This window comes from Telopea speciosissima, chromosome 2, assembly GCF_018873765.1.
Source record: "Telopea speciosissima isolate NSW1024214 ecotype Mountain lineage chromosome 2, Tspe_v1, whole genome shotgun sequence".
Classification (NCBI taxonomy): Eukaryota; Viridiplantae; Streptophyta; class Magnoliopsida; order Proteales; family Proteaceae; genus Telopea; species Telopea speciosissima.
Window position 1 is genome coordinate 10272575 of NC_057917.1, and position 24474 is coordinate 10297048.

Sequence of the window (24474 nt, forward strand, 5' to 3'; positions counted from 1 at the left end):
TAGTTAGTCTCTATTTTTTTTTCCTTGTTTGTTTAGAAGGCTGGATCCTATAAAGCCTTGGTAGTTTCTATTTTCCTACTTTCTATTTTATTTTAGGAAGTTTCTATTTTCTTACTTTCTATTTTGTAAGGTTGCCTAAGCTATAAAATTGGCACCCATTGTACGAAAGAGTAACCAATTGATTAATGAAACTTACAAGCAATGCTTGCCTCAGTTCTGAGAAAGACTTTGCCTTTCAACAGCTGAGATAGCTGTGGGTGAGAGACCCAAGGCTGAGATAGCCTCCCCCCCCCCTTTCTATCCCTATCCCTCTTTCTATTTTCTTTTTTTTTTTGTTCTTCCAATCGACCCCTACTGTTGCTGCCATCTTGTGACTGCAATAAACTGCCGCTGGAGAACTCTTTGAAGACTTGAATCAATCCATAATCATCACCAAGTACTGCTGCTGCTCTTTACACAATCCAGTGAAGGACTGCTGCACCTGCGATCTCAGTTCTGCCCAGAATCGGCTGCAAACTTCAGACTTGAATAACTTCACAACCAGCTATTAGCCTATTAGAATTGGCTGATATTTGGAGCACAAACCACCCTTGCCTAGGCCTTTACTCGATCCTACTTTGGAGCCATTCCTGCTGCTGGCTTGGTCCTTATTTACTAAGTTACTAATTCTGATTTAGTTTCTAATTTGGTGTTCTGCTGCAACTATTATCGATCCCACTGTAGAGTGGTTCTTAGTTGAACTCCTTCTACATTACAAAGTCTCTAGATAACTATTGGGCTTGCATATGCTTATCCTCTCAAGTTTATGGACAAGTAAGGACATTTAAGACATGGTGGTCAGGTGGTGGAGACTGAGGTAGGCTGACTGACAAGGACTAGTCAACCACACATTTCAAGGGCTTACGTAGAAGCTTATCTAGTGCCATCAGAGGATGCCTACTAAAGCATGCATTCTACAATCTCGAACAAATTTCAGCTTCTTAATATAAACAGAGAACGTTTTTATAGATTGGTTAGAGGAAACCTCTCTCACAAGGCAACCAGAGACATAAAGAAGACAGATTGCCACTGCATACCTGGCCAATCTTCCTTGGGCTCTGAGTTCTAGGCCAAAATAGAACTGATCCATTAGGTTTTGTTGTCATCTTAAAGAAGTTTCACGAATTGCAAAATTTAAATTCTAAAGATGACAGATACAATATAATAGTAATCCAAAGAAGTTTGAAAAGAAGATATAAGAAAATGTACAGAGAATACCTGGAATTGCTGAAACTTTTCCCCATCAGCTGCTAACTGTAACCGCAGATTCTTTTCAGTTGCGAGTAGTTGTGACACCTGTTCAGCATACAATTTCATCTGAGATTGTTCCTGGGTCAACTTCTCCTCATGTTGGTGAATTTTAAGATCAGCAATCTGAAGTTCCAGGGTTTTCTGCTTCAACTACACATTCAAGTTAGAATCACAAAAAGTCAATATTAAGAGGTCAAGTTTGAAAGCCTCCAGAAGAACAAAGTACGTGCATTGTGGTACCATCAATGCATACCTTATGAGTAAATTGTTGTTCAGTGATGGCATATTGATCCGCAAGAAGCTTCAACTTGTTTCTTAGCCTGGAAGTGAATGGTATGCATGCTACTCAATGTACTCAAAGATACCGTAAATAATAAGTTCACAATTAAAAGAAGAAAATATTTTGGTCACTTGATACCCAGAATATTAAAAAACAAAGGAATGAACAAAATAGAGATTAATTACCGAAAAGAAAAACTAACAAGATTTTAGAATAGAAAAAGTCCTGACAACTCAGTAGATGCATAATCAGGCTCGTGCAACAGATGAATTACTTTCAAGTAACAGAGAACATGAGTAATGATGGAAATCAAGACCAGAATGGATCCAATGAGCATGTTGCAACTCAAGCAGTGAGCTGGCTACCGGCAAACACTTTCCCAGTTCAAACATGTACTTTTGAGCCCATACTTCAGAGCTTAGCTCCTTGCCTTCAAAATCCACCAGCATCCATTTTAAAACTAAAACTACCTTGGACAAGAAGCGCAACAAGTATTTTCACACATTGCTGCGAAATGCAGTAGGATTTAGAATTTTGAAAGCAAGCATGGTTAAGGACGATGCAGCTAAAAGTTTGTATACATGGAAAGTATTTTCATCACGCAGGATTTAATGTCATCCACATAGCATAGAAAATAATGAAGTACCCCAAGATTTTCCAATTTCTTACATCTCATTCTCCTTGAGTTGAGAGAGGCATTCATCCTTCTGCTCTTCAAGCTTATTGCTTACATCCTAAAACAGAATGAAAGAAGAACTAATTAAATAATATTTTTGATATAAGAAAGAGAAAACACTCATTGAATACAAACCTTAATTGCATCATGGAACTTTGTAGAAAGATCTTGCCTGATGCTTTGCCCTTCCGTTGAGACTCTTTTGCACTCATCCTGAAAAACAAGAGCAAGAAAAAGCCATCAATACCTCCACACAAACAATTGAGGTTCAAAATAGAAACCAGAATAGATCATACTTACAGGAAGAAAAAAAAACAGAAACAGAAAACATACTTTATAATTATTTGAAAGTTTATCAAATAGAGTTGAAGGACCACGCATTCTAAATATAGCCAAGTAGTTTACTGTTAGAATCTTACAACCATGCTAAGACACCATCTTGTTCACTATTGCCATCAATATCATAGCTTTTATGGTCTCAACCTTTTGAATGGGATGTTAACAGTAAATTTGTGAAGACTTAGTAGAGTGTTAACTCCACCATTCTTTCTTATTGAATGCAACACCATTCTGGGTAATGGGAGACATTGGGAGTATATCTGGTATTGGTAGGAAAGAGACCATTTGAGTCACTGTTCCTGTGTGAAAATTGATTAAAGCCCGAAAAGCCCAATGCTGTCTCTCATTCACTGCCAATTTATGTTGGAATCAAACCATAGGTATTTGACAATATCAAGAGTTTTTCAAGAATCTTGAATAATATGGATTTTCATGGTCTGTCCTTTGATGGAAGACAATACAGCTTGGGTCATCGAATTAAATACTGTGTTCCTTTTACCAAACAATAATAAATTAATAATAATAATAATAATATGGGAAGCCATTCTCTGTGTGGGACGCAGGGGCCACGCCGCACGCGCCAGCCAATGAGAGTGCGCGCAGTGGAACAACAGGGGATGGAATTTCCACCATACATGGGGGGCATGGCGGTCATTCCGCCATCTGCTGTAATTTTTTCCCTAATAATAATAATAATAATAATAACAATGATGATCCTTTACCTAATAATAATAATGATAATAACAATAACAAGGAAGATAAGGATATGTTCTTCTCGAAGTCTTTCCATTGGCTTATGCAATTTCCATAAGAATATAATGATATTAGGAAGTCCCTGGCACACCTCGACGGTTTATCTCGGTTTCGACCCTGATTGAAACGAAACCACCATTAACTTGGCAGGTTTAGAAGGGGTTTCAGTCGAAATTTAAACGAAATGACCGAGATGGTTAAATTTTCACTCGAAATGGTCAAAATTGAGTAATGCTTTCCAATTTTATGGTTCTCCATTCCTATAGCATGTTTCAATTTTTTTTGTTGAATGTTGAATGTTATAGAACTAAATTATTTGTAGAATAGGCTACATAAGGAAAATGATACAATAGGGCTACGTACACTAGAAACCTAGGGTCCAAAGAAGTCATGAGATCAACTCTTCTTGGGGCCTAACTATCAAAAATAAAAAAAAACCCCTCGGGTCTGAAGTAAAACTACCACTTGTGTTTTTTTCTTTAAATCTAATGATAAAACAAGTGTAAACATGCTACAACGTACACTAGAAACCTAGGGTCCAAAGAAGTCATGAGATCAACTCTTCTTGGGGCTTAACTATCAGAAAAAAAAAAAACCAAAAAACCTAGGGTCTGAAGTCAAACTACCACTTTGGTGTTTTTTTCTTCAAATCTGATGATTCAAACAAGCGTAAACATGCTTAAATAGGCACTACAAGATGTTTTAGAGCAAAATTCCATCCTTTAGCCACTGAAATGGCCATTTCGAGTTGACATGTGAAATGGACTGAATTTCGAGCCCATTTCGCAACTTTTGATGGTAAATTTATGTTTCGACCGAAATTTGCAGCCTGGCCCCCAGAATGGAGTCACCAAAGGAATGGGAGGTTTCTCTCCCATTTCTCCATTTCTAAAGATAACAAGGTTACCTTAGAAAGCTTTCTAAGCTAAAGCTTGCCAGATACTTGAAATGGAAATCTGGGCCCTTCAATGGGGAAGGAATATATGCTTTGGGGGCACTTGGCAAAGCTAGTCCAACAAAAGCAATGTATCAGTCCTTATTTGTGGATTGAAAACAAGGAACTCCAACAAGAGCCACACAATAGCTCAGATGTTGGAAGAGTAACTAAGAAAATTTTGGATTTTGGAAAAGGATAATTTTAGACTAACCTCAACCATTAAGCAATAGGAAGTCGACCAGTAAAGAGAAATTTGATGACCCATGTCCCGAGTTCTGCAAATGAGACAGCAGACTGCTTAGGTTGTGCACACATATCAACACTTTAGATTGATTCTCCAGCCCTCCATAGTTGGGACTTCACTATTCCTTACTCCTTAAATTTGTACATTTCCCTTCATTTAATTAATTTTAATAGAATTTGCTTCTCTACTGAGTGTATAAAATTAAACAAGTGAGGACGAGAAAATGAAAAGGTATTCCTTCTTTCCCCTCTAACATCCATCTTTTAATTCATCTATCAGTACCAAGACCATGCAAAGTTACCTTTTAGGCCTCAGCCAACAGACCCAATACTACCTTCTCATATACTTGAGAACAGTACAATGTAAAAGCCTTGTACACACTTGCATACTACAAGTATAAAAAATTTGCTTACAAACCATCCCCAAAATATGATAGTTTCCCCCAATTAGACTTTCATCAGCTTTTGAGAATTGATAAATCGATTCCTGAAGCATAATGCTTCTTGTTCATTAAATTACCTACATTTTCTATGTGGCTGTTTGACATGCATCCCTAACTTTCTGTCTATTTTAGTGAGAATAAACAATACATTCCCAAAAGAAGAGAAAAAAACAAAGAGATTACAACTTACAAGGCCTTGCCTTTACAAAGGAGGAAAGGCATTGGCCTCAACAATAGAAGGGGAAAGACCCCAGAAGTCAACAATAAGCCTATTTATAGGGGTGTCGGCACACCGGGAGAGTGCAGCATCTATCTTTGCTTTAACATCAAAGAGGATGGAGTCCCAAATATGCTGAAAAAATCTAGAGTTGGAGGTCCATCTACAAGGTTGCACTCCAGCCAGTTTACCGCATCACAACAAGATTTCCCTGCAAAAGACCTATCTCAAATCCATTCTCTGTCAAAAGACAGGATTCTTCTTTAACTAAGCCAACACTTGGAAAGAATGCCTCTCCAAATAGAGGAAGAGAATGGGCACTTGAAGAATAGATGATCCACATCTTTAGAAGCATTCCAACACAGGCAGCAGCTAGGAGGGACAGAAATCTGATGCTCAATAAGAAAGGATTGCGTTGGGAGACAGCAGGAGAAAGCTCTCCAAACAGTAAAGCTGTGACAGAGGATGTGCCTCTTCAACCAAACCACACTGCTCCAAACTTTAGTGGAAGTGTGGAACCTCAAGCCCTGATAAGATCCCAGGCTGACTTGGCACTAAACAGGGCCAAAGAAGAAGCTGACCACGAAACCATATCACCACTGCCAGAGGGCCTTCTACAGATACTTGGAAGACCATCCCAAGTGGAAGACAAGATGGATGGGGGAGAAGGGGGCTACTCATCAAACTGAATGATGTCCGAGAGCCAATCCAACCTGTTAAAACCATGTCTGTAAATAGCTCTGTCTCCAACCGAGTGAAGAAGGACCCTGAGTGGGTGCCAATAGTACAACCAGAATCTGGTGGAGGAACCTTCATCAATCTGAGAAATAATAGCCCCTAACACAAGAGGTCTGAGAAGCAAAATCTTTCCCCAGACCCAGAATGCATCAGAGTGAGGAGAGAGTCCAAATAGAATCATTGTAGAGGAGGCGGGAATAGATCCAATCAACCCAAATGCTCTTCCTCCTAGCTGTAAGCTCCCAAACAAGCTTTAGAATACCAGCAGGATTGACATCTTTGATCCTTCTCAAATCAAGGCCCCCCTTCAGCAGTAAGAGGCAAGCAGAGAACCAATTGATCGGGTAAAGGAATCTGGAAGATTCACATCTCTTCCAAAGAAAGGCACACATAAGGGACTTCAACTTTGAAATGATGGACTGCGGGGGACAAAAATTCCGGACCAGCAAATGTAAGAGGGCTAAAGCACATAACTGATCAACTCAAGGCAGCCGACATAGGAAAGCAGCTTGCCCTTCCAAAGCTGGAGCCTCTTACACAAGAGATCCATAATTGGGGAGCAATGGTGAGTACTCAACCTAGAGGGGTATCAAAGGTAAGACCAAATACTTAATTGGAAGACTACCCAAAGAGAACCCAGACTTTTGATGCAGACAAGACTTGACATCCTCACGAACTCCAGCTAGGAACGAGAGATTTGGAACGGTTTATACGGAGGCCTGACATACTTTCAAAATGGTGCACATAGGACAAAATGGAGTCAACTGAAGGTATATCAACTTTAGAGAAGATCATGAGGTTGTCAGCACAGGCTAGATGGGAGACCTTGAGGGCCATGTATTTGGGCATGGGAGAGATGAGGCGCTGGTCCAGGCAAGATTGGAGGCTTCTAGAAAGAACTTCAAGGGCAAAGTGAAGATATATGGGGAGAGGGGAGGGGAGGAGACAACCCCAATGAATCCCAACAAAGAAGGCAAAGAAACCATCAGAGCTACCATTGATGAGCACAGAGAAACAAGGAGAGGAAATACAATGGTAGATCCAATTAACAAAGGTAGGAGGAACTGATATTTTATGCAAAACTTTGACAATGAAGTTCCAAGACAAAGAATCAAATGCTTTGTGGGTGTCAATCTTCATGAGAGCATCTGAGGGGTGAGACTTAAGAGCCAATTGATTGTCTTTGACAAAGGAATCAACCACCAACTTGAGACGGTTTGCAAGGGTTTAGGGTTTTGGGAATGAATTTATATAGAAGGTTACAAAGAGAGATGGAATGAAAGTCAGATAAAGTGGAGGCACCTTCTTTCTTAGGAATGAGGGACAAGAAGTAATGGTACATTTAACCCAGCTGGGATTGAAGAAGAAACTTCGGATAGCCTTGACAAGGTCCTACTTGATGATGTCCCAACAAGAAGAGAAGAAGCCCATACTAAAGCCATCCGCGCTGGAGGATCTATTAGCTTTGTGAGAGAGGACAGCCAAGACGATTTCCTCCTCTGAGGGACAGAATGAAGGGAGTCAAATAGGGAGGGGGATGGACTTGTCAAGGAGACCATCAGGGATAACCGGGGTGATGTAGATCACAAGTCCATATGTACCAGCAGGAACAAGCCCCAAAACCAGCCCAACAAGGTTGTGGGATGCAACTGTTGTGAGAGGCAGCCCGGTCTGCTGATGTGGCAAGTTTTTGTTGGTTCAATGGAGCATCACCTAAGGCAGCCCCAGCCTAGAGTGAAGCATGAAGAAAATACGAGACCAAAAACATTGTGCACGGTACTGTTCATGTGAACAGTGTCACAGCCCATGTTTTCCTTGTATGTCGATTTTTTTAGAAGATTTTGTGAGCCCATCAAGTGGAAAAAGATCCCATCCTAACGCTGCCAAAGTTTAGTTTCTATTTTCAGTTTTAGAAAGTTCATTTTATTTCATTTAGGTAGCTTCTAATTTTCAGTTTGTTTCTATTTTTGCTTCCTTGCTTGTTTAGAAGGTTGGATCTATAAAGCCCTTTGTAGTTTCTAATTTCATTCAGTTTCTATTTTCCAAACAGTTGCTAAATTTTACTTTCTATTTTTGTAATTGATTGACAAAGAATTAATGAATGAAGTTTTGAGGCATTTTTGCACTCGATTATGGGAGTAAAACCCCTGTTCAACAGCTGGGATAGCTGTGGGTGAGATACCCAGGCTGAGATAGCCATTCCCCTACCCCCCCCCCCCCTTTTTCTCTTCTATCTTCTCTTCTTTGTCTGCTTCTCCTTTTCCTGTTCAATATACGCTGCTGTGTTGTTTCTGTGACTGCAATAAACTATTGTGAAGATACCCTTTTGAAGACCAAATCCAATATCATCTTCAAGGATTGCTGCTGTAGCACACCATTAATAGATCCTTATCGTGTTGATCCTGGCTTCAATCGATCTCTCACTGGTTTCTCACTGGTTCGAGGTCGACTTTTTGCATTATTTGGTATCAGAGCTAAGGAGAGGTGGTAGACACAATCGACGGTTGTTGCATTCTACTTCCAATTGAAGATTCATCATGCAAAACTGATTCGATAACTCCACCAAACTCAAGGCGAGTTTTTTTCAAGATGAGGAGATCTGATGTAGATCACAAGCCCATATGTACCCGCAGAACAAGCCCCAAAACCAGCCCAACAAGGTTGTGGGATGCGACTGCTATGAGAAGCAGCCTGGTCTGATGATGTGGCAAGTTTTTGTTGGTTCGATGGAGCATCACCTAAGGCAGCCCCAGCCCAGAGTGAATCATGAAGAAAATAAAAGACAAAAAACACTGTTCACGGCACTGTTCACGTGAACAGTGTCACGGCCCATATTTTCCTAGTGTGGAGATTTTTTTAGAAGATTTTATGGACTCATCAATTGGAGAAAGATCCCATCCTAATGCTGCCAAAGTTTAGTTTCTATTTTCAGTTTTAGAAAGTTTATTTTAGTTCATTTAGGTAGCTTCTAATTTCAGTTTGTTTCTATTTTTGCTTCCTTGCTTGTTTAGAAGGCTGGATCTATAAAGCTTTTAGTAGTTTCTAATTTCATTCAGTTTCTATTTCCATTAGTTACTATTTTCATTAGTTTCTATTTTCCAAATAGTTGCTAAGTTTTACTTTCTATTTTTGTAGCTTAGCCTCGGTCTATAAAAAGGCAGCTATTGTAATTGATTGACAGAGAATTATTGAATGAAGTTTTGAGGCATTCTTGCACTCGATTATGGGAGTAAAACCCCTGTTCAACAGCTGGGATAGCTGTGGGTGAGAGACCCAGGCTGAGATAGCCATTCCCCTACCCCCCCCCTTTTCTCTTCTATCTTCTCTTCTTTGTCTTCTCCTTTTCCTGTTTGATATACGCTACTGTGCTGTTTCTGTGACTGTAATAAACTATTGTGAAGATACCCTTGTGAAGACCAAATCCAATTCCCAATCATCTTCAAGGATTGCTGTTGTTGCACACCATTAATAGATCCTTATCGTGTTGATCCTGGCTAAAATTGATCTCTCACTGGTTCGAGGTCGATTCTTGCATTACCTGGGGGGGGAGGGATGAGAGGTTGAAGAAGAGATGTACTAATTCAGTTTTGATTTCCTCAATTGAGGAGAGTAGGGAACTATCACTAGCCAAGAGCTTAGAGATCGAATTGTAGTTGGCTCTCACCTTCGACGACCTGTGGAAATAGGCAGAATTGGAGTCCCCAAGGTTCAACCACTTTGTAATAATTATAGAAAAGAAGAAGAAAGAAGAAGAGAGGAGGAAGAAGACCTGCTGCACAATTAGGAGCTACAGCCGCAAGTTGGACTGCCCCCCAAAACAGTATATTAAAATAGGTTTTGAATAAAAATAATACAGAGACAAAAATACCCCTAAATGGGGAATCGTGAATAAAGAGCTGACGCTAGCTCTATTCACGATTCCTCCCCCCTTACTCCTAACACTCCCCCTCAAGCTGGAGCATAGATGTTAATCATGCCCAGCTTGGTACAAATATAATTTACTCTCATACTTCCCAAAGGCTTGGTGAACAAATCAGCAGGCTATTCCCCAGTGCGAATATGGCAAGGAGAAATAATCCCTTGCTGCAGCTTCTCATGAACAAAATGACAATCAACCTCAATGTGTTTCATTCTCTCATGAAACACAGGATTCTCAGAAATATGAATAGCAGCCTGACTGTCACACCACAACAGCATAGGAGACTCATCACCAAATCCAAGTTCAGCCATCAACTGTTTAATCCATATTAGTTCACAAGTGCCATGAGCCATAACCCGATACTCCGACTCTGCACTCGATCGAGCTACCATAGTCTGTTTCTTACTCTTCCATGAAACTAGGTTCCCTCCAACAAAGACACAATAGCCCGACGTAGACTTTCGATCAATAGGAGATCCTACCCAATCCGCATCAGTAAATCCATCAATCCTTCTATGGCCATGATTAGAGTATAAGAGACCACGCCTTGGATCCTCCTTAATATATCGCAATACCCTTATAACTACCTGCCAATGAGCTGTCCGAGGGGCGGACATACATTGACTCAGCACACTGACTGGAAAAGAGATGTCAGGTCTAGTCACAATCAAATAGTTGAGTTTCCCTACAAGCCTTCGATACTTCTCTGGATCATCCAGAACATCCCCATCTTCTGCCAGAAGTTTCACATTAGGATCCATAGGAGTATCCAAAAGCCTAGATCCCAGTAATCCTGTCTCTGAAAGTAAGTCAAGCACATACTTTCGCTATGAAAGCAAAATCCCTTTCCTTGATTGAGCTACCTCAATACCCAAAAAATACTTCAGTCGTCCGAGGTCCTTAGTCTGGAATTGCTGTCCCAAGTATGTCTTCAAGCTCTCAATACCTGAAGAATCATCCCTTATGATAACAATATCATCTCCATAAACTACCAAAAATATCTTCCCTGCATCTGAATGCCTGAAAAACACTGAGTGATCACTCTCAGACCGAGTCAAACCAAATTCCAACACAACATCTATAAAACGGCCAAACCATGCTCGCGGTGACTATTTCAGCCCATACAAAGATTTCCTCAACTTACAAACCTTACCAGACTCCCCCTGAGCAACAAAACCAGGAGGTTGCTCCATATACATCTCCTCAAGGAGGTCCCCATGCAAGAATGCATTCTTGACGTCCAGCTGAAACAACAGGCAGTGATGTATAACAGCCAAGGAAATCAAAATGCGGACAGAAGTAAGTTTCGCAACTGGAGAGAAAGTATCCAGATAGTCCACACCATAGACCTGGGCATAGCCTTTAGCGACAAAACGGGCCTTCAACCAAGCCACAGACCCATCAGGATTAACCTTCACCACAAATATCCAGCGACAACCAATAGCAGACTTACCAGAGGGTAAAGAAACAAGATCCCATGTCTGATTTTCCTGCAAAGCAGATAACTCCTCAGTCATGGCAGCCCTCCATCCAGGGTGAGCCAAGGCCTCTACCACCGATTAAGGAATAGGATAACTGTCAATAGTAGACAAACAAGCAACAAAAGACGACGACAAATGAGCATAGGACACAAAACGATTTATAGGATGTTGGGTACAACTTTGAACCCCCTTACGGATAGCAATGGGAACATCAAGATCAAAAATAGGAGGTACAGTAGCCGAGGAGGAATTACCTGGAGGTGGATCTGAAGGCGAGGAGGACGTGGGAGATGGTACTACCTGGGTACTGTATCTCTCCATAGGTGTAATGCGATGGGTCGGCTCATCGGGTGGGCGACGGCGAAAAACAGCTAGTGGTTGTGTTGGAGGTGGCACATGAGGCAAAGGATCATGCACAGGAGAAGAAGTATCGATAACATAAAGAGGTAGATCATCATCCAACTCTGAAGCAGGCAGCGAGGATGCAACAAATGGAGTAGATTCAAAGGAGACATCAGCAGTAACAAAGTATTTTCTTAAATCAAAAGAATAACAACGGTAACCCTTTTAGGTTTTAGAATACCCCACGAAAAGACATTTAAGAGCTCTAGGATCCAACTTAGAGCGACCAGGACGATGATCCCGAATAAAACAAACACACCCAAAAACACGTGGCGGTAAGACAAACAATGAATGTGAAGGGAACAACAAAGAATATGGAATACCACCACTCAAAACAGAAGAAGGCATGCGGTTAATAAGATAACACGCAGTTAAAATAGCATCAGCCCAAAAAATTTAAGCCACTTTCATCTCAAATAAAAGAGATCGAGTAACTTCCATCAAATCATTTTGTTGAGGTGTATCCGCATAGGAGAACTGATGAATGATCCCATGCTGAACCTTAAACTCATGAAAGGGCGCAGAAAAATATTCTTTTGCATTGTCACTTCGAAGAACTTTCAAAGAAGTAGTATATTGATTCTGAATTTCAAGCAAAAAAGTACAGAAAATGGAAAACAATTCAGAACGATCTTTCATTAAATAAATCCAGGTAACTCTGGAAAAGTCATCTACAAAAGTGACAAAATAACGAAAACCTAGCACAGAAGTAACAGGACACGCACCCCACACATCAGAATGAACTAAAGAAAAGGGTTGAACAGCCCGTTTATTGACTCGAGGAGGATAACTGACACGGTAAAGTTTCCCAAACTGACAAGACTCACAGTGCAAACTAGACAAGGACTGAAACCGACTATCTAAGAGCTTCAAACTCTGCAACGAAGGATGACCCAAACGATAATGAATCTGACGAGGAAGTGCCACACTCGAACATGCCACAGTGGATGCATCGTCAAGAAGATACAGTTCCCCAAATACGCGACCTCTACCAATTGTCTTCCTCGACTGGAGATCCTGAAACTCACAATAATCAGGAAAAAAGGTAATAGAACAATTGTTAGCTTTGGTAAATTTTCGAATAGATAATAAATTAAAAGGAAATTTGGGCAAGTAAGAAACGGAGGACAACAAGAAAGAGGGGGTAACTTACACAGTGCCTGTACCCTGAACTTTAGCAAGAGATCCATCGGCTAACACAACATTGGAAGAAGACTCACGAAATGAAGAAAAAATACCTGATGCTCCAGTCATATGGTCCGAAGCACCTGAATTAATGATCCAGGGACGAGAAGTAGATGATAGGCATGCAATAGCATTACCTGGCTGAACTAGTGTAGCAGTGGACAACTGAGATGACTGAGAATTCTAAAATTGAGTGAATCGCTCATAATCTTCATCAGATATAGTCACTGTTTGACCCTCAGGCTTGGAAGGAGGGGTAACCACCGGATCACTGCTGGCTGAATTTGCAAACTTAAGTGGTTTACCATGAAGCTTCCAGCAAAAATGCTGAATGTGTTCCACCTTACCACAATGATGACAAGTGCGTACCTGTCCTGAAGTCTCTGAAGTGCCAGACATGGGGACTTTACTGTTCCTTGACCCACGACCACAGCCACCCCACTGTTACTCGTACCTGTCCCACCACTGGACCCACGGTTGGGAAAGGCTGCAAGTGCTGAACTCTCATTACCATGGGTGGAATCCTGGCTGCTCTCACGGGAAACCCGTAAAAGTCGAGAAAAAGCTTCTGGAAGTGTGGTGACTCTATCCCCACCAAGGATTTGAGACCGTACTGGTTTAAATTCTTTTCGAAGTCCACCCAAAAATACCATAACAGCTAGCTGCTCTCGCTGTTGCAGCATCTCTTTCACATCAGACGTGATAGGAAGAATGGAATTCAGCTCCTCAGATAGTCGCTTGAATTCTGCAAAATATTGGGTTACAGACAGAGTCTTCTGATCCACTTTATAAAAAGCTTGGGACATGTCATAAATCCGAGACAAGTTGTCCTTCCCAGAATAGAGCACATTCAAGTATTCCCATAAATCCTTTACCGTGTCAATGTGAGTAACCAGGTCTGCAATCTGATTATCCATTGAGTTCAACATCTGACTCAATATTCGTGCATCCACCGTATCCCATGTCATGTCTCCTTCAAGCTTTGACTTCGTTAGATGATCCTGTTGATCACACCCCGTCAAGGCCAATCGAACCACCTTTCTCCGTTGGTGAAAATTAGAAATCCCTTCAAGTTTCCTTTCAGTAATGCAATGAGAAGAGGAGGATAGTTCAGTCACAGTAGTCTTTGCATCACCCATTCTTAATTAATATCACAATCAATCACGAAAAAAATTTCTGAAATTGATACACCACCAATACTTTGATCCAGCCAACAGCAACAATCAATACATCACCAATAACTCGATCCAGCCAACAACAAAAATCACCACCAATTACTCGATCCAGATTCAAATCGCAAACAATACCTGAATTGATCTCACCCTTTATACATACCTCAAGCCGAGACCTAGTTCCTCTATATTGACATGAACTAGTCTCCAATAAATTCACAAAACTGCAGCAAAGGGTGCTGCATCCCCTTCAAGATAATATCACGGCAAGTCCCAAACCTTTAGGTCTTCAAACCGCAAGGTTGTTCAAAGTAAAACGCAGGGAACAGAGAAGGATTAAGGATTGTTCGACTCCTACAGTCCTTGCTCTGATACCATGTAATAATTATAGAAAAGAAGAAGAGAGAAGGAGGAAGAAGAGCTGCTGCATAATTAGGAGCTACAGCCGTAAGTTGGACTGCCCCCCAAAACAGTATATTAAAATAGGTTTTGAATAAAAATAATACAGAGACAAAAATACCCCTGAATGGGGAATCGTGAATAGAGAGCTGACGCTAGCTCTATTCCCGATTCCTCCCCCCTTACTCCTAAGTCCTAACACACTTGAATCTAGATTTTTTTATGGAAGAAGCTCTCCTTTTGGGCCAACAAAGAAAGAAGCTCAGAAGAAGCAGATTTCTCATCAGTAACTAGACTGACATTGTGAAAGTTGGACTAGAGACGTGACTGGATAGAATTAAGTTTGGCACGGCAATCACCAACTCGAGAGGAGATGTTACCAAAAGAAGATGAGTTTCATTCCTTAAGAATACTTTTGACATTCCGAAGCTTTCTAGATTAGGCAATGAGGGGAGAAGAGGGAGCATAAACTGGCTTACTCTAGGCATCACGGACTATAGAAAGAAAGTCGGAGTGGGAGGACCACATGTCAAAGAACTTGATATGTTTGGGGACAAAGGAGGTGTAAGGATGGAGAAGGCCAGTGATAGGGCTATGGTCTGAAATACCGGGGACATCAAATGAGGCATGGGAGGAGGGGAAGGATGTGAGCCAGGCTACATTAACCAAAAAATCTGTCAAGTTCGCAACCGGTTCTGGAATCACCACAACGTTTATTGTGCCAAGATAACTTAAGAGCTGACCATCTCAAATCATCCATTGCAATGTTCCCAATATACTCATTAAAAGCATCAACGGAGGGGACATCTAACCAAGCCACCTCCTGGTTTTTCATAGGCAAACCACACAACATTGAATTCCCCTTCGGAGGCCCAGGAGAGAGAGCCAGCCTAGAGGGCAATACGGCAAATATCTGCCAAGAGTGAATCTCTCCGTAGCACAGTTTGCAGCATATATGGAGGTAAAGAAGAATCAGAAGTTTCCAGCAGGGTCAGAAACCTTTAGATGCAGAAGCTGGGAGGTGGAAGAAAGAACTGAGACATGAGAGCATTTGAGACAGAATTTCAGTGCAGTATGATCACAATTTATACCGACTCCCTTTTTCCCTTTACATTTTGTCAAATAGAGCCGAGGTTATCATACTGCCTCCCTTTTTCCCTTTACATTTTGTCAAATAGAGCCGAGGTTATCATACTGCCTCCCTTTTTCCCTTTCCATTTTGTCATGGGAGCATTCGACACAGAAGTCACTAAATTTTTAGTAAACTGCTTCTTTTATTCCAATCTTTTTGAATTGCTGTTATGAGGGATAACATCCAAAATTATCCAACAATCAATATTTGCTAGCAAGCATACTAAGATAGAATTATCAAAAGAGTATAGAGTAGCTTCAGAGAATTCAGGTACTCACTTTGGGACTGATGAAAGCAGTCTTAAGGTCCTGACATATGTCGACTTCATTTTCTATGAGATCACCATTTCTTTTGCTAAAAAAACTATGTAGGACATGGAAAAATGTAGCTGTTGGGAAGGGATGTATATCAGATCCTCTAAAAGCAGTATCCTTTTTTCATCCAACTATTGCTGGATTTGTTATGTACTTATTATTTGGGCACATACACGAACAAAATTGTGAACTCTCTCTTCTTTTTTTATAATCAACAACCAGAAATAGAAATGTATTGATTGAGTGGTATGAGTTCCCATAAAGGTCAAGTTGATCCAGAGGAAGTCAACAGGAAAGAGGGGGGGGGGGGGAGCAGGAGAGACAATCACAGCTCTCTACCCAACAAAAATTAAGGCTACTGTAGAAAACCCTAACCAGTAACTTCAGAGAGGAGAACAGAGAGAAGAAATGATGAAAGAAGACTATTGAGAGAACGGAATGACTTAGATTCATTGATAGGTAAGCCCCTCTATTATAAATAGAGGGGAAAGTTACAAAGGGACTGAAATAGGCGATGTGGGACTAAAACCCACATAGCCGACTGTACCTAATAACATAATAAATAAACTAACCCCAAAAGGACCAGAATACCCCCACAGTATTCTGGATTACATATTCCAACAGCTACCTACAGCAGACCCACCCAACCATCGCTTAGAATACCACACTCTACTAGCCTCCTACACACCCCTTGCCAACCTGCCAAAAATGACCAATGTAAACAAAAGTATAGAAGAAAAGGGAACTGCTATTGTTATAATATTTGAACATCAAATTTTGAACATACACCTTGCTGGCTCCTAAGGTCTACACACCGTCATGCACTTGGCAGATTCATATAATATTTAAAGAAAATGGCAAAAACAAAAGTTCAATTCATTTATAAAAAGAGATACACAGCATTCATGTACTTGTATAGTATATACAAGTATTCAAAAAAAAGTACTCAACCAAATCTAATCTTCTATACAAGTATACAAAAAGGTAATCACTAAAACCAATTATAATCTTTTACATCCCTGAATTGTTTCAACGCAAGAGCCAAATCCATCTTTTACTTCCCAATATCAGTATTAATTCTCAGGAAAGGTCTAAAATGAGTCATGTCGGTATTATTAAGATCAATTGTGGAGATCTAGGTATTTCCCTATATCAGTACAACAGGTAACAATACTTGAGGGCTGAGCCACAATATCCTAAGATTTGCAGGACAGAAGGATTCAAATTCTAGCAACATAGCCAATTTTAAAAAAGAATTGGTGGTTTTGCATTTTTGCAATCCCTTTTTGGTTTGCAGAAAGTACAATTTTTATGTTTTTATGACTACAAATGCATGTATCATAACATATTTGCAAACCAATGCAAGTTCCCTCCCCAACCAACATCAGGAAGTTGGAAAATGACTTCATTTGAATCACTACCACTTTGAAATCCAAGGAAAATTTTGATAAAATAATGGCATCAGCTCAAAGAGAGCTCTGAAGCATAATGCCACCATAGTTATCAGGGCGTCGTCATGGCGTCCAGGCTCCTTGGTCGCCTTGGACCCCTTGCCGCCATGGCGGAGTCGCCTTGATTTTTTACCCTCTAAAACGCCATGGTCGCCTTCCCGCCTTAATAACTATGAATGCCACACTTGAAAACCTTATTTAGCCAATATCCTTGGTATATAGTGATGGAGTACAAGATATCCCATTAATATATATCAAAGAAAGTGATGGAATTGAATTTTTGGTTAGCAGCAAGTGAATTTTTAAAGTTTCGAAGATAATAAATGTGTGTATGGTTACATTTCCTTACAAACCTTACCTATGCAAGTTCCTTCACTATACAACATTTGAATGAGTGCTATGGTACACCTCAAGGTCACTTGTGTTTTAGGAAACTACAATTTTGATGTCCATCAAGTTTTAGAAACCACGATTAGTGTCTTTTATGTTTGGAATAACTAACAATCAAGGTCCATTCTTCAGACCTAAATTAGTTCAAATCATGAGATATACTCACATGATATAAAATTCTTAAATTTGATTGTTTTGCTCAATGGAAATAACCCACCAATGTTTCGGTTCCTACTTCCTATACAGAACTGAGATCTTTATCACCAACCAAAGATCTAACTAGTTACAAGGTGGCCAAGGCCTGCAAAACAATCATAATCGAGGAAGATAAAAGTCCCAAGAGCATATCTTGTTACTTGGACAAATGCCAATCTAATGAGGGGAGATCCAGATCATAGCTTTTCCAAGTGTTAGGGACTACAGCCACAGTTTTTGAAACATGAAGGCTCCGATCATAGATTCCCCAAACATGAGGAGTCCTGGTGTAATTTATCCCAGAAAAGAAAATAAAAAACATAATTGGGATGTTGGAAAATGAATTCACTTGGATCTCTTCCACTTTGAAATCCAAAAAAACACTGATAAACCAACGGGCATCGTCCCAAAGAGAGTTCTGAAGCATAAAAACCTTTTCAGCCAATATCATTGATATAGTAACAGAGTAGAAGAGATTCCGGCCCATAGACATTACAAAGACAAGAACGCATATTCGCTGAAAAAAATGTCTCAAGCTACATAGAGTTCCTAACAAATAAGAAGTGATATTTATCACATCCTGGACTAAATAACAGGCATTTATGAAAATCAGGTACAAAGCAAGTTGTGTACAGAAACCAAATTCGGAGAAGAACAAAATGCATTCTTGAGGCCTTAAATTCCTCTCTACTACCACTTACCTGGATGTCCATGTATACAAAATAGACAAAAACATAGAACCTCACACTTAATGCAATAAAATTTTCAAGTTATTTACCAAAAAACACACATCTACTACAGAGAACCCATTTGAGGGCGGACCTCAGCGCAATGGTAAGGTTGCTCCATTGCGACCTAGTGGACGCAGGTTCAAGCTGAGAAACAGCCTCTCCGTGAAGCAGGGGTGAGACTGCATACATTATGACCCTCCCCAAACCCATAATGGCGGGAGCCTCAGGCAATGGGTACGCCCTTTTTTTCTAACATTCTCTCTCTTAAAAGGGGGGAAAAGTACCATTAGCATTTTATTTTGTCGTTGCAACTCCCTGCATAGTGATTCCAGCTTATCCCGCACAGCAATGGCTGGGGAAAACACACATTAAAAAGAAATATTTACTGAGATAGAAATACAGCTATTATTTGGACCGGAAAGAAAAGCAATTCTAAAGAAAATAGAAATGTATCAAAGATCAACCAGCAGTATACGAGTCCTCTTAAATAATTTTTTATAACAAGGGAAAACAAATGGAAACAAAATATCAAGTAAAGAAGAAGTATCACAACTAAGAGATTAGAAGAGAAAATACTTAAATAAATAGAAAAAATGTAGTTCCAATATGCAAATGAATAAGTAAAGGGTGATGCAAGTGATACGGTTGTCAGGAGATCCGATCTAGGGAAGCCCATACCCGGAGCCTACAATGTAATTCAGATGCTGACACGTTTAAATATAGTAAGCTACCCTTCATTTCAGACCTGCCTAGCAAATACCCAGTATCTGCAGTACATATGACAGTTTGAATGCCTCCGGTAATGTTGACCCTTTCCGATAGTCACAGCAGCACATATAGAACAGTTACAAGGCAACCATAATTTTCCATGTGTCCTATGTTAAAGGATTGAGACCTATCATTAAAGAGGCTGAAAATTATGTGAGAGAGAGAACCATATTCAATTGACATTACGTCGTTAATAGTTCTCTGAGTACATAAGTCATTAGTAGTTTGCTGCTTGGTGCTGGAGGGTTCTGGGAGATGATGATAGAAACATGGAGGACTAAAGTCTCAAGATGATGGAAGTGAAATGCCAAAAAGGCAAGTAGAGTAATAATCTACTTCAACATCAAAGAATCAAATCCTTTCCACGATTATTACTCCATGCTACTCAATATCTAACAGGTTAACCACATTCCTGAACTCAGAAACGAGTTCTTTGATTTGTCTGTTTAATCTGGTTAACCTGTTAGATATTGAGTAGCATGGAGTAATAATCGTGGAAAGGATTTGATTCTTTGATGTTGAAGTAGATTATTACTCTACTTGCCTTTTTGACATTTCACTTCCATCATCTTGAGATTTTAGTCCTCCATGTTTCTATCGTCATCTCCCAGAACCCTCCAGCACCAAGCAGCAAACTACTAATGACTTATGTACTCAGAGAACTATTAACGACGTAATGTTAATTGAATATGGTTCTCTCTCTCACATAATTTTCAGCCTCTTTAATGACAGGTCTCAATCCTTTAACATAGGACACATGGAAAATTATGGTTGCCTTGTAACTGTTCTATATGTGCTGCTGTGACTATTGTAAAGGGTCAACATTACTGGAGGCATTCAAACTGTCATATCTACTGCAGATACTGGGCATTTGCTAGGCAGGTCTGAAATGAAGGGTAGCCACGCAACCCTAGTCGTGGTTGGAGAAGAAGTCGCCATCAATAATCTCGTCGGAAGGAGCTCCCGGCTTTGATTTCTCCTTGTCGTCCCTCTGAGCAAATGGTTCCCCCTGCTACCGTAGGCTCAAACCGATTCTCTCTCCTCCAGAGTGCCTCCCTCTTCGTTGATGCAGCTTTCCCTCCCCCGATGAGCTAGCCTCTTCACCTCTGATCTCCTCTGACCCTACGCCTGCAGCACATATCTTGTCTGCCGAGCCTGCTGAGCCTACTTACCCAAAGTATCTCCCCTTACACCTCGGTATCTCCTACTTCCTCAAATCGAAGACTAAGGGATTTTTATCCCCTAGGCCTTCTCTCTCTTTGATTCCCCCTTCCATCATTGTGGTCCCCCTTTCATCCATTCCCTCTGCAGCACAGCCCATCTCCTATCCCTCATTGGCTGGCCCATCTGGTTCAAATGGGCCAGTTCCCTCTCCTTTATCCTCTTCTTCTCTGGTCCAGCCCATCTCCTATTCCTCTATGCCTGGCCCATCTGATTCTAATGAGCCAGATCCCTCTTCTCTCACAACCCTTAACTCTACTCGGCTTCCCCACCCTTCGGCCTCCCCATCTCTTCACGTTTTCCGTCGTCGTAACCCCAGCTCCCCTCCTTTTCCTAAGAAGCGTCCCTGCCTTTCTTACTCCCTACCCACTCTGGAGTTGAATTCGTCTTTTAATTTGGATATCAGAAATTTCGCTCTAAGTGGTGAGCCTATTGACTTGGGTTAGTTGGCCTTCTTCGAGCCGGGCTTGGTTCCTTGGATTGCTAGGTGTGTTATCTTTTTGCGTGTTTTTTTTTTTGGGTAGGGCTTTGGCCCTTTGTATTGTCCGTACTTTTTGGTAGGGCTTAGTGTTGGCTTTTGCTTATATCCTTCCCCTCCCCCCTTTTCTCCCTTTGGTATTTGAATTATTTATTCATCCAAAAAACATAGGCAGTATACAAAAAATAAGAACAAAAAAAGCATTTTGGACCTCAAAACCACCAGCTCGAGTTAGCTGGGCAAAAATCACACGTTTCGACCAGGTTTCGACCTGTTTCGACCATATCTCGGTTTCTGGCTGGTTGAAACCTGAGTTTTAGAACCTTGTAAGATACAATACATCTCTTAAAACCACCAATATGATACGCGATACCGATACTTTAATCCTTGCTCCTATGTGTACTATTAATGGTTTTCCTTCATTCCTAGTGCATATTTTAGTAGTATTAATTGAATTTTGTGTATTCTTAATACTACCATATGTGTAAAAATAGGTTATAATATAGAAAGTATACAGTAGATTATGGCATACACTAACAAACTAGGGCCTGAAACCAAACTACCATTTTGGGTGTGTGTTTTAACAATCTAAAAGTTCCAATATGTTTAGAGATGCTTAATTAGGGTTTCCCTAAAGTTGCAGCCGAAACGGTACAGATTTCGGTCGAAATATGACCGCAACCCAAACTATTGACCCATGCATGCAACTAATCATCATTTCATTCACTCAATTGTTCAGAAGGTACCATTCTAGAGCAGCACCTTGTGAACTTATAAAATTAGCCATGTTAAAAATTCTGGAGTCACACCATCAACAAGGTTATGAATGAATATGCTCCCGGACTGTCAATAAAACAAAATTTCATAAGGTCATTCCAGGAGACACTATAGATTATTACAATCAAATGATCAATAGTGATTTCCCGTCCTCCCCCCCCCCCCACCCCCACTAGAACAAAAGATAAAGCTGAATTGCAGTGCTAGCTCCTCGCATTACCCAAGCCCATCCGGAACTGGCAGGATGCCAGGATGTTCAAGAGCCAAGATCACACACATTTGAGTTCAGCCACTCTGGTATCGGAAATCCCATTAAAATTTTCAGTATTTCTTCAAAGTCTAAAGTTCACTCAATAATTAAGAATTCCCAGTCGGGGGGTAAAAGATGACCCAAGATTTGGTGGCGATTGATAAGACACCACAAAGGGAAGTAGATCTCACTATCTCAGTGCCAATCCTAATGAGCGAAAGGAATTAAATTAATCACCCGAACTATGAATATCTATCTCATGCAAGTGGGTGCTTAGGTCACTTAATTAGGAACAGAGTCTCCAGCTAAGGGTGAGATCAGTTGGATGTCACTAATGAGGAGTTCCCTTTCTCAAATTTAATTGCTTCTCTTTGTGAGTGTCTTGTAGAGGTTGAATACTTAGCTAAGAGCAAGCTTCTGATACAAATCTCACCATGTAACCCCCCTTTCCCAGGATCCAAAAATAATCCCTTCAAAAGCCATCCCAGAATTTCACAACAGATCTCATCTTCATTTTCAAGGCATTACACCCCTCCCCAGAAATTCCTGTTTTCCTATCCAAATCTAGAAATTTATTTCTGTTACGTTATGTAGTATACAGCTTATCACCCACTTTCATCATCCTAGACACCTTAACTCCTCCATACTCATTACGAATATACCAAATGCCACCCCTTATGATGCAGATACATTCTACTCCAAACAGTACCATCACAAGAAGGGAGAAACCAGGCCTAAACTAAGTTCAGTTGGTTCAGGCCAGACTCTCTAGTCCTACATATTCTAGCCCAAGTTTCAGTTAACTGCAGTCAAGATGGGTCAATAGTAATTAATGCATGTGTGCTGAGAAAGAGACCAATTGAATCCAGTCCAAAACTTAGTCAAGAAGTTTCAGACCTTCAGTCAATATGTCAGTTTCTAATTAATTGTGAAAGACCTATAAAATGTAAAGTTCAATAATTGGTCAAAAAGTCTAGGAGGAGGTCCCCATAAGAGTTTAGAACCCTCCTAGCCACTCTATATAAGGAGTTGCCTCTAAGGAGTCGAAGCTAATAGAAGAACAGAATTTGAATGAAATCATGGCTTTGCCTACATAACTGTGAGATACAGAGTTGTTTGGTGAGATTCTAACCAAGGCCTGGGTGAGAAGCCTTGGTCATATCCTCTTATCTTTTCCTTGTTCCCGTAATTTTTGAGTTATTCACATATTTGTTCCAGAAGGTGTTTGGTTGGCAATCAGAAGGAAGAAACGGCACATAAAGTGGTATCAGTTTTACTGTTCTCACTTCCCTATGATCCTATCTAGCAAGCATTCTGATTTTGTCGCCAAGACCGAACCAGGACCTCATCAGCCTAACAAAAGGTCCCTATGTATGCTATGAAGTCAGTAACTAAAGGCGTAAGGAATTTAAGGAAATGTATATATATATATATATACAGAAATATTTTTTATTGTTTGGAAGACAAGATCAGGAGAAAGGTCTGAATGTGAATTTCATACTTGTGACCTGCACTCCAAGGAGCAACTAAAAAAAAGGCGTACCCAGTGCATGAGGCTACCACCACTCTGGGGTCTGGGGAGGGTCATAATGTATGCAGCCTTACCCCCGCTTCATGGAGAGGCTGTTTCCCGAAGGAGCAACTGACTATTCAAAGTAACTGGGTTCTTTGCTATTCATTCTATGACTAGGTCCCAGAGGGATTTTGATAGAATTCCACAACCTGTATGCGAGCACAAATATAGAGGGGAACTCTCCTATCTTGCATTCTAAGGTTACTGTCAAAGCATCAAAGTAGATCCCTCATTCCTAGACTTGCCTCTCTCCCAAGTCGTCCAAAAACATGGGCCTGAGGGAGGAAAATGGAAACCAATATCATGTATCCATCAACTCATAAAACCAGCCTCAAAGCTGGCCAGCGTGAAGGGTGCGGGAAATGTTTAATGTGAAGTGTGATATAAACTTCTAAACAGGGTGCAGGTATGCAACGAATACTTTGTTCATAACTTCATATTACATGCATCAAATTTAGAACGTAAAAAGTATAACCAGAGATATCACAAACTTTAAGTATAGACCAAATAATTAGGAGAAGAAGCCATAAGAGCTTAAAATTAATTGTCAAGCATGGGTTGAAGGATCGCAGCTGATTCTAATCAAGATTGTCCATTCCAGATCAGGATAAGTCAGGCCTGATTCAAAATACACTAGAGGGTTCCTTGATACGCACTCATTGAAACCAAGCCATCAAGCATTGACCAGAGTCAATCTAATGGATGATCCTCCCATCAAAT

At 40.5% G+C, this 24474-nt stretch overlaps 1 protein-coding gene and 1 long non-coding RNA gene across 4 annotated transcripts in view; both read right to left on the reverse strand.

The window, feature by feature from the left end:
• Positions 1-24474, reverse strand: part of LOC122651324 (alpha-taxilin) — a 48343-nt gene that overhangs the window by 4671 nt on the left and 19198 nt on the right. For all 3 annotated transcript variants that reach the window (XM_043844676.1, XM_043844674.1, XM_043844675.1), the window contains 5 exons: positions 18972-19039; positions 2382-2459; positions 2240-2304; positions 1544-1610; positions 1258-1440 (listed from right to left, as the gene is read on the reverse strand). In XM_043844676.1, coding sequence (XP_043700611.1) covers positions 1258-1440; positions 1544-1610; positions 2240-2304; positions 2382-2459; positions 18972-19039 — 461 coding nt within the window. The remainder of the gene's footprint in view (positions 1-1257; positions 1441-1543; positions 1611-2239; positions 2305-2381; positions 2460-18971; positions 19040-24474) is intronic.
• Positions 3625-4105, reverse strand: LOC122651326. The gene is made up of 2 exons (XR_006331436.1): positions 3943-4105; positions 3625-3693 (listed from the first exon to the last, which is right to left on the reverse strand). It is a non-coding gene; the product is annotated as an uncharacterized LOC122651326 (long non-coding RNA).